The sequence below is a fragment of the Alosa sapidissima genome, chromosome 12, assembly GCF_018492685.1.
Source record: "Alosa sapidissima isolate fAloSap1 chromosome 12, fAloSap1.pri, whole genome shotgun sequence".
Taxonomy (NCBI): domain Eukaryota; kingdom Metazoa; phylum Chordata; class Actinopteri; order Clupeiformes; family Clupeidae; genus Alosa; species Alosa sapidissima.
Genome location: NC_055968.1, coordinates 17567372 through 17577618, shown reverse-complemented (window position 1 = coordinate 17577618; position 10247 = coordinate 17567372). Strand labels below are relative to the sequence as shown.

Here is a 10247-nt window from a genome sequence, read left to right as displayed (position 1 = left end):
ACAGAAATGTTGGCGACAGAATGTATTTTTCTGCATTGCAACCAACACAGTTATGGTGTCTATTATGCCTTGATAGCTTGGATTTTGGGGTAGACTGAGTACATTAGAGACACTTTTTGCCCACACAAAATCAAACAAATATTGAAAAGAAGCGATTTTCCACATGACATTCCACATGCCATTCCCTTAGCTTAGACTAAAATATTATCAATCAATAAGACCCATAACATAAGTGGTTTATATTTTCCACAATTAGCTATATATATATATATATATATATATATATATATATATATATATATATATATATATATATATATATTACATTAATAAATATAAACACAAGGTGCATTTTTGTCTCGACTGTGTCTCAACTGTATACACCTAAGTATACAGGTGTATACAGTCTATATACCCTGAGTACAGTTGAGACAGTACCTGGTACAGCTGAGACACCCATTTTTAATTATGTATAGTTAACTAACCATTCATTGCAAGTGTTTGTAATTTAAATTCATTAATTTCTTTTAAATTAGCCTTGGTTAAAAGGATGCATGAACAAAATATGTGACACAGGAACAGATATGATGAACAGAAAACATGGAATGTTCAAGTAATAACACTATCAATACAATGTGGGTCTCAACTGTACCCCGCTGACCACCTCGCACATTTCTCTAGATTTTGCAATGATCTTACATGACACAATGCCATGAAATATGCCAGTTTTTAGGGCACAGAATAACGTTTGTAATGATACCAGTTACGTTTAACAGTCACATAAGGGTAATGAGCTATTCATTATGGAAGGTACATGGTGAAGTGAACGTCTTATTTTGAAGAAAAAAAAGGTTTGCCGAGATATCCTTGGATGGGAGATATCTGTGTCGTTCAAATTGTCCATGATCAAAGAGGATACTAATACGCATGTGCATAGCAAAAATCACAACTTGGGCTTGCTGTGCACGCAAGATATTTAAGGCATCTGTAACAAGTCATCCTTGATGCAGGAGGTAGATGCAGGTTTTTTTCACACCAGTCAACCAGCCAACCACACCAGTCAACCAGCCAACTTGCAACAGTATTAAAGCCAAGAGTAACAAAATTGACAACAAAACTACAGTCCAAACTGCTTCAGGAATTGACACCAAAGAGTTTAAGTACCAAAACATGTGATGACTAGGCCTACAACCAATATAGTTAGGGAAAGTTAGACTTTTTTTCCACCAATCTGCAAAAAAAATTCTTACCAATAGTTTTTTTTACTATGTGTTCCTATAGGTATCTGGTAACACCTTCCAATTTATCCACGGCCAAATCCTCGGGAAAAACCTGGAGAGCCCATCAAGTTTGGGGTGCCCAGAGGGACTGGGCGAAAATAATGAAAACATTTTGTTTTGGGGTCGTAAATTTACAGTAAATTTACACTGTTATACAAGCTGTACACTGACTACTTTACATTCTAGCAAAGCGTCATCTCTTCAGTGTTGTCCCATGAAAAGATATAATAACATATTTACAAAAATAATAACTCAGTTAATCCTCATGAGTTTTACATTTTGTTGATCACCGTCCACTCTCTGCATTGGACTCTCTCTCTCTCTCTCTCTCTCTCTCTCTCTCTCTCACACACACACACACACTTTGCGTGTAACACACTGGTACTATAATCACAGATAGTTTTGTCTCAACATGGTGTGTGTGAGAAAGGACATTTTGCATGTGTGTGTATTTGTGCGTGTGTGTGTGTGAAACAGAGACAGAGAGAGACAATATCAGTGAAGGTGTGAACTTTATTTGTAAGTGTGTGCATATGTGTTTGTGTGGGTGTGGGTGGGTGGGTGGTTGTGAATGTGTTTGTGAGAGAGTCAATGTGCATAGATGTATGGGTGTGTGGTTGTGAATGTGTTTGTGAGAGAGTCAATGTGCATAAATGTGTGTGTGAGTGTGAGAGAGAGAGATAGATAGAGAGAGAAAAGAGTGTCCAACGTTGAGGGTGGACAGTGAGCAACATGTAAAACTCATGAGGACAACATAACTAGTGTCAAGCCTTAGAAACTACCTCCGACTATGGGAGGTGCAATATAGCACTCTCTGCGGGCATATCTCCAGACCAGAGATTGGCTACTGCTACAAAATCCATCACTAGATGTCCTTGAGTGTGGATAGAAATAAGGAGAACATGATTATGCACCAGTCACACCAGATCCCATTGCACCAGACTACCTTCTGAAGTTTGTCAGCTGCAACTGTGCAGGCATCTGTGACACTCTCAGGTGCTGCTGTAAAAAGCAAGGAGTCAAGTGTATTTCTGCTTGTTGGAACTGTCATGGTAACTCTTGCCAGAACATCAACCAGCCAGAAGATAACAGGAGTGAGGAAGTGCAGGGGAGTTGAGGGATGAGGTTTGTTAAAGTTTGATTAAGAAAGTTTTGTTTTGTAATTGTTCAATAAAACCACTTGTTATGGATTTTTTATGGACTTGGAGTTATTTTTACTCAAAACTAATGGCTGGGATAGATTCAGCACCCCTAAAAACCCCTAGTTAGACATCTCAAAAGCTAATATTGGTCAACAAAATGTTTTCATTATTTTCGCCCAGTCTCTCTGGGCACCCCAAACTTAATGGTCTCTCCAGGTGTTTCCCCGAGGATTTGGCCGTGGATAAATTGGGAGGTGTTACTAGACACCTATAGGAACACATAGTAAAAAAAGCTATTGGTAAGAAATTTTGCAGATTGGCAAAAAAAAAGCCTAACTTTCCCTAACTAATAGGGAGTCCCAGAGTTCAGGTGCTGCTCGTTAGGGTGACAAGGAAAAAACAAGGAAATCGTTCAATCAATAAGTGGGTGATGAGGACCTAATTGGGGCTACAGCTGTTTGAGTAGGCCCAGGAGTCGTTACAGGCATCTCTGTAAACATGTCCTAACTGTACTCAGTCTACCCCTAGTTACTGCAATATTGTATGTTACTGTGTGTGGGCTTTGTAGGCTATACACACAGGCCTAAACATTAAACCAACGATAGACTAGGGGACTAGAGGCATAAGTCAAGTAGCAATTTAGGCCGAAGTAGTCAGAATGCAATCGATTTGCAATCCAAATAATCACTTTCATTATCATTGTGACACAGGTTAGAAACTATGATTTGGGAAAACGCACCCTTGAACATCAGTTACTGTGGTTTGCCTTTGTATTAGCTTGGATTTAGCAGCTACTGCGTTCTGGCTTTGGCAAATCACAAATGAGTGATTATGGGCTAGGTTGATGCGGGCCCTTGAGATCAACATACCATAAACATTTTGTAATCCTTGGTGCCACGGTTCAGGTATATACTGCATATACTGCATTTTTTGGGTTTTGGTGGCCCCCGGGGACGAAACAATTTTTTTCTGTAAAAGTATAGTGGGTCTACATGCCCACCAAGCTTCAAGCTTCATGTGCCCCGGTGCTTTGGTGTCCCGGGAATTCTTGACCAAAAATTCATGATGACGGGAAGAAAATAAAAAATAATAATAAAAAAAACTTTGACAATCCCTATATGACCGCTATGCTAGCTATGCTGCCAAATTCCAACTGATGACTATCCTTAATCCTGCTACATGTGTGTGTTAGGTAGAGTGTATAGTGTTTTGCAAATAGTGCTTTATGAAAATGAAAACTGAGTCGAAAGCTGAGAATTTGTGTATGGTTTTGCGGAATTGGTACCTTTTGAGTGAAAGGTTTCAGAAGAAATTGTGTGGCATTAAGATTTTGTGTGTGTAAGCAGTTGAAAAAAAAACTGTACATTTCATTAATTTTTAACTACATTTTTAAAACATCCTTGATCTTTAATTAATTTAACATTTAAAAGAAAAAATCCAAAGCCAAACACTGATGAAAGAATGAAGCATTGCAGTAATAGATATTTCTTAATCTTGAGGGTTATATCAGTCACAAACATCAATTAAAAAAAACTAAAACCACCATCATTAAAAACAATCAAAATTTAGTAATAAACACATTTAGATTGCAGATACTGCACTTTGCCTTTGCGTTTTAGTTGTTTAAAACCATATCATTTTCATATCCCGCCGACGGGACGGTTACCCCCCTCCCTCACCTCCCCCCAACATTCTAAATCAATTGTATGCACCATATTGCTATGTAGCATAGTAATGTTATACACCATTTCAAAGCTTTCGCTCTTGGGAATCCAAAAATTACAACTTTTTTCATGTACAATCTGTATAGTGCTTTACATTCTCATATTAATTTTATTATGTCTCAATTAAATTTGATCCTAAATGCCCCCCTCCCCCTCCTCCACTTTTGGTGCTACCCTGACTTCTGGCTGCAGTGTAGCTGCAGCACCATAAGTAGATGCAACATATTGGGTACTGAAATATTTACAAGAATCCATAGAAATTGAATCTTCATGTTGTATTATCCAATATTAGTTGTACAGATGTATAGTTTATGTTATACACACTCATTGAACCAACAAAGTAAATGCAAAAATAAATGCTCAAAGTGTACCTTTCATTTGAGACCAGGATTATGCATGGACGGATTATGAACTTTCGGGCACCTGGGCCTAGATGTATCAAGGGCCCCCGACTTATTGTCACATGTGAGAGGGGGGGTTTGGGGATCCTCCCCCAGAATTTTTTTTAACTTGTTTGATGGGATTTCCTGTATTCTGGTGCATTTTGGGGATGGCCAAATAGCCCATGCAGTAATCCATCCCTGGGATTATGCTTCTACACAAAGGGGTTCATGTGCAGTAAGCATTTGAGTGTCAGTATGCATTTTGGATAACAAAAAGTCCTATGGGGAGTTTCCATAGGCATTTTACAAAACGCATGAGCATATCTTGGCAAATAATGGTCTAAAGCACTCATATTTTCATTCTATATTGATCTACTAGGGCTCAGTTGTGTTTCTAAGGGATATAAAGTGACCCAGAGGGCTGAAATGTGGTCAGTTCAGAGATGCTTGTAATCCGGCATAAAGAAAAAACTATATTCTAGCCTCTGTAACTCTATGTGAGTACATCACACAGTTATTTTGACTGTTTCCTATGAAAACTACAGGTTCTCAGCTATCTATAGAGGTCCAACATTTGATGGTAGGCCCCAAAAGAGGTGGGAACAACAATGCCCTTGTAAATAGGCACATTTACAATTTCAGGCAAAAACTTGAAATGTGTATTGAGATCTATTATCCCAAGGTAGAATGCATTATTTTTTTTAATCTACAAACAAAAATACTTCCTAAGAAGGCATCATAATGAAACCACTTATCTACCCAGAACTTGTTTGGCTGGCCACTGTGAAAACTTTAAAGGCATTTTTCTCAGGTTCAGTGTAGGACTACGTTTTGACTTTGTAGGGCAGAGTGGACAAATGAAACAAGATCTAAATGCCTGTGCATGATTTGGACTACATGATAAAATACCATGCCATATGATTTCCCGCGATTTCTACTGTGTCACAAATGCTTCTTTATAACCACACCAAAAAACAAAGTTTACGCTACTTAACTTTAATACCATCGACTTTTACCATGAACGATATAGGCTGGGGAAAAAATCATTAGGCTTAGCCTATACTGCCAGCAACTTTCAGTGCGTCTGTCGGAAAACTGCTGAAATGCAGTAGCATTATATTTTATATCCTTATAGGCTACATTTTTAAAATATATAGTTTTGTATCATACAGCACAGCCTGCTTGTTGTCTTACTGCTGCATCGAGCACATGTAGAAAATGCTCTGACACAGTGAACCATTGTGGCGTAATATGATACTGTCGTGCAGATCACTTTTTGCTCCAGCTGTGTAGACCTTGCGATCGCCACCCCTTGCTCCTCCGATTGCTACTTATCACGTACTGGTCTACCCTCTACTGACTCTTGCATAATCAGCACTTCTTGTCGCATATAAAGACACGTCGTCGCCACCAAGTCCTCTTCCAATACACTGGCCTCTTCACCTCAGTGACCACTCTACAACACTTCAACATGACCACTGCAAAGCCCATATTCAACCAAGGAGAGGACTGCAAAGCCGGGTGGCACGACGCTACAGCTGGCTACAATGAGACCGACACACATCTCGAGATTCTCGGAAAGCCCGTAATGGAACGTTGGGAGACTCCATACATGCACTCACTCTCGACTGTTGCTGGCTCAAAGGGTAAGAAGCATTACAAATGGTAAAGGCACGAACCAAACAGTATGTTGGTCTCTTCAGTTCAGATACTGTTTGTACTTCTAGTTAACAGTCTTCAGTTGACAACAGTGTAATACTAGCAGTGGTGGAATGTAACGAAGTACAAATACTTCGTTACTGTACTTAAGTAAATATTCCACTTATTTGTACTTTACTTAAGTAGAATTTATAGTGCATACTTTTGACTTTTACTTCGTTACATTTTACAGCAATTATCTGTACTTTTACTCCGCTACATTTTTACAACACCATCGTTCCTTTTTACGATACATTTTATGATCAGATTTTTTCTCTCTCTGACAAACACGTTTGTTTTACCAGGGGGCGGGGTTGCTACCACAGATTCTGGAGCGCTACGTGCCCAGCTTCTAAATCTTTGAAACATAAGCTTCTAGTCTAGACCAGGCAAAGCGTGAGCTTGTAGCCATCTGCATTCGGTAGGCTATATTCACCAGACCCATGGCTACACTGGACATGCAACTGTGTTCTGTGCCTTTCTCTGTCTGTTATCTGCAGCGTTAGGGCCTCCTCTCCGATGAGATTGCTATGCCCATGCTTCTGTCACACGTCTGATCATTTGCGGCACAAATGAATGGTGGACTATTATAGAACCGCTGGCCGGAAAAAACGTAGCATTTTCCAGATTAGAAAATATTTCTTAATTGTGTGTGGTCAAATAAAGATGCATAGCCTACAATTGGGGGGGGGGTAGAAATGTGAGCGCTCATTCAATCTATATGTGCGTCTGCGCAAGTGAAACTGAACCTAATCATAAAGACACTTTTCTCAGCAACTTTTCTGTTTTTCTGTTCAATCAGCAGAATTGGCATTACGATCCACCCGACGTTTCCCTGGTCTACCCCGTTAAACTTCAGGCTCTCGTGTTTTGCTGAATGATATACTCAGCAGATCACCCTAGTAGATAACCAGAATTACAGTCTCTAGAATTGTAGGTCAGAATGTAAACTGGGCCACAGATGGTAAGCACAATTGCATTAGCTTAAAACTATCTAGTCGAATATAGCCTAACCTAAAACTAGCTTAATTAAAATGCCACAGCCCATACTATTTTTTTTTTTTAGAATATAGATATTAAGATAATAAATCATTATGCAAATACTTTTACTTTTAATACTTAAAGTACATTTAAAAGCAGGTACTTTTTACTTTTACTTAAGTAGGGTTGTCATTGTGGTACTTTTACTTTTACTAAAGTAAATATTTATCTGTGTATTTGTACTTTTACTTAAGTACTGAGATTCAGTACTTCCTCCACCACTGAATACTAGTACCACACACTCATTAGCCTATATAACATAATTTTGTTAGACAAATGTTCTAATGTTGCCAATAACGATATCTAGGATATCCTACAAGCCAACTAGAACAACCAAAGTATTAAATCTTATTTGTGACCTTTTAATTTCTTCATGGCTGTGCAATATATGGGGTTTCTAAGTGGAAAACAATACTGGGCTACTACGTGCGCGCATGTGTCAGAGTGTAACAGGTTCATATGTCTAGTGTAGCTTACTAGTGAAATTCAAGGACATGGGCGGGACCTTTATTTTATGATTAGGCCATTGAGGAGTTATGTTAAGGGACGCTATACCGGTCAAATGAGCTGCTCAACCATTGGCTCTAAATGTTTCAACACCAGTGAACAAATATGTAATAAATCAGTAATATACAAATCAATACTATTCAGTTGGCTGCGCGATTTGTATCTAGCCTATTGTAAGATGGTGTAGTGGAGGCCTATGAAGAGAGGTCTGGCCTGGGTATATTTAATGTAGAGGAGGCCTACTGTAGGCCTACCAACGGTTTTCATCATAATTTCAGAAAAAATCCTTCCTTCTGAAGATCAGCCACAACAAAGATGGCCTCTGTTATACACCACACTTACTCTTTAAAAATTAGCAATTGTATCTACTGGATTTCTAAAGACAGAGGATACATATCAGATTGAGGCATATGACTGGGGTCCACTCTATTTAACATCAGCTATTTTTACCTTTTTTGAAATACTAAGCTGTGAGAGGTTGACAGAAGTATGCTTGCTATTCTCCCTCCTGCATTCCAGTAGGGTGTGGAAGGGCATATTGCTCTACTCTGAGTGGCACACCCTAGCTGTATCACATGTCAATACAGAGCATCATTTGCAGCTGTGCATTTGTAGAATTACTACCAGGATATTGGCAACAAGATATTGAGGAAAATCTGCCTGTATAATTGAAACCATATTTGGGAAAACTGTGCTTGTGATTGATGTGTTTGTATTGTTGACTGCACAGGAGGCAGAGTCCTGGAGATTGGTTTTGGAATGGCCATCGCTGCTACTAAGCTGGAGAGCCTCCCCATTGAGGAGCACTGGATCATTGAGTGCAACGATGGTGTCTTCCAGAGGCTACAGGAGTGGGCCAAGTCTCAGCCTCACAAAGTGCGTAAAAGCTTGGTGAAAATGCCAGATCTCACACTCATAAATAATCAAGTGCAAGATTAATGTATCATTTCCCACCTTGGTAGATTGTTCCATTGAAAGGGCTGTGGGAGGATGTCGTCCCCACACTACCAGACAATCACTTCGATGGTAAGCCTTGTTGATGGATGTGTAAAATGTCAGAAGGGGTAGCGAGATTTGGATTTTGAGTCATTTGTCAAACTTTTTGTTGTGATATCAGTGCGGTTAAATACACTGATCTATTGCACAATGACGTAATACTATTTTCCGGGTTAAGATCTTGCACCACATTAAACATGTGTACAATTGTACAATTAAACATTCATATACTTTATGGCCTTAAAATGTCAACAGGCATTTTGTATGACACATACCCCCTGTCTGAAGACACATGGCACACGCATCAGTTCAACTTCATTAAGGTAAGTTATTTTCATTTCATGAGGATTCTTGAAGCATTCCTCATCATTAATTCATTAGACAAGTACAAGCTGAATGTTTCAGTGTGTGGACAAGGCCTAACTGGTTACAACCTTGGTCATCCATTGAAAGATGGCAAATATTTTCCAGCACAACTGTAAAATATAACTCTGGCATAGCTGCCACATTTTACTGCCCCCCCCCCCCCCCCCCCCCCCCCCCCAAACGCAAAGCTATTTAATATTTTACCCCATTTACCTTTAGATTAATATCAAGAACTAAATATTTCCCTGCAGGGCCATGCCAACAGATTGCTGAAATCTGGAGGAGTTCTCACCTACTGCAATCTCACCTCCTGGGGAGAGCTGCTGAAAAATAAATATGACAACATTGAGAAAATGTTCCAGGTCAGACATGTTCATCTTATGCTTGCACAGACTATTTTCAGCATATATTTACATTGACACTTGCTATTGCCACATTCACTAAACAAACATGGTGTCTGGATTTCAGGAGACCCAAGTGCCCCATCTGCTTGAGGCTGGCTTCAAGAAGGAGAACATCAGCACGACCCTGATGGACATCATTCCCCCTACTGAATGCAAATATTATTCCTTCCGCAAAATGATCACACCAACCATTCTGAAGTTGTAAGGCACTAGCTAGTGACTGCCCCTTTTATAGTTCTCCTTCTACACTGGAACCTCCTGACTCAGAATAGCCATGAGCTACTGAATCAACCTCTGCCCATTTGCTGCAAGTTTAACACAACCTTGAAAACGGTTACCTTTACTAACACCTCATCAGTACGATGTAGCAGTTTTTCTATATATGAAATAATTTCATAAAGGTACACCATTCCACAATTCTGAGTTCTGTCCTGTATCTTTTCAAAATAAATCTATCTCCAATTTGTTTGTTGTATGCATGGTGTATGCCAAGTATTCATTTATCACAGACATAATTACATTAGGCGCTGTTTACACTCATTTCTAATCTTCAATATCTAAGGTTACTTTTAACTGTGTACTTTGGACATTTCAGAAACAAGTTGCAAGCAGCATATTAACACACCATCTTGTGGCAGTACTCTTATCGTCATATATAAATATAACCCTATTTTATATAACCCTATATAACCCCGTTTTTGAGTTA

General features: G+C 39.1%; 1 protein-coding gene across 1 annotated transcript; it reads left to right on the top strand.

Moving 5' to 3' along the window:
• Positions 1–5819: 5819 nt before the first annotated feature.
• On the top strand, positions 5820–10016 carry gamt (guanidinoacetate N-methyltransferase). The gene is made up of 6 exons (XM_042111889.1): positions 5820–6175; positions 8506–8651; positions 8738–8801; positions 9027–9094; positions 9389–9499; positions 9606–10016. Exons 1-6 carry the CDS (start codon positions 6001–6003, stop codon positions 9744–9746), a joined length of 705 nt encoding a protein of 234 aa, XP_041967823.1. The 5' UTR covers positions 5820–6000; the 3' UTR covers positions 9747–10016.
• The last annotated feature ends 231 nt before the right edge of the window (positions 10017–10247 follow it).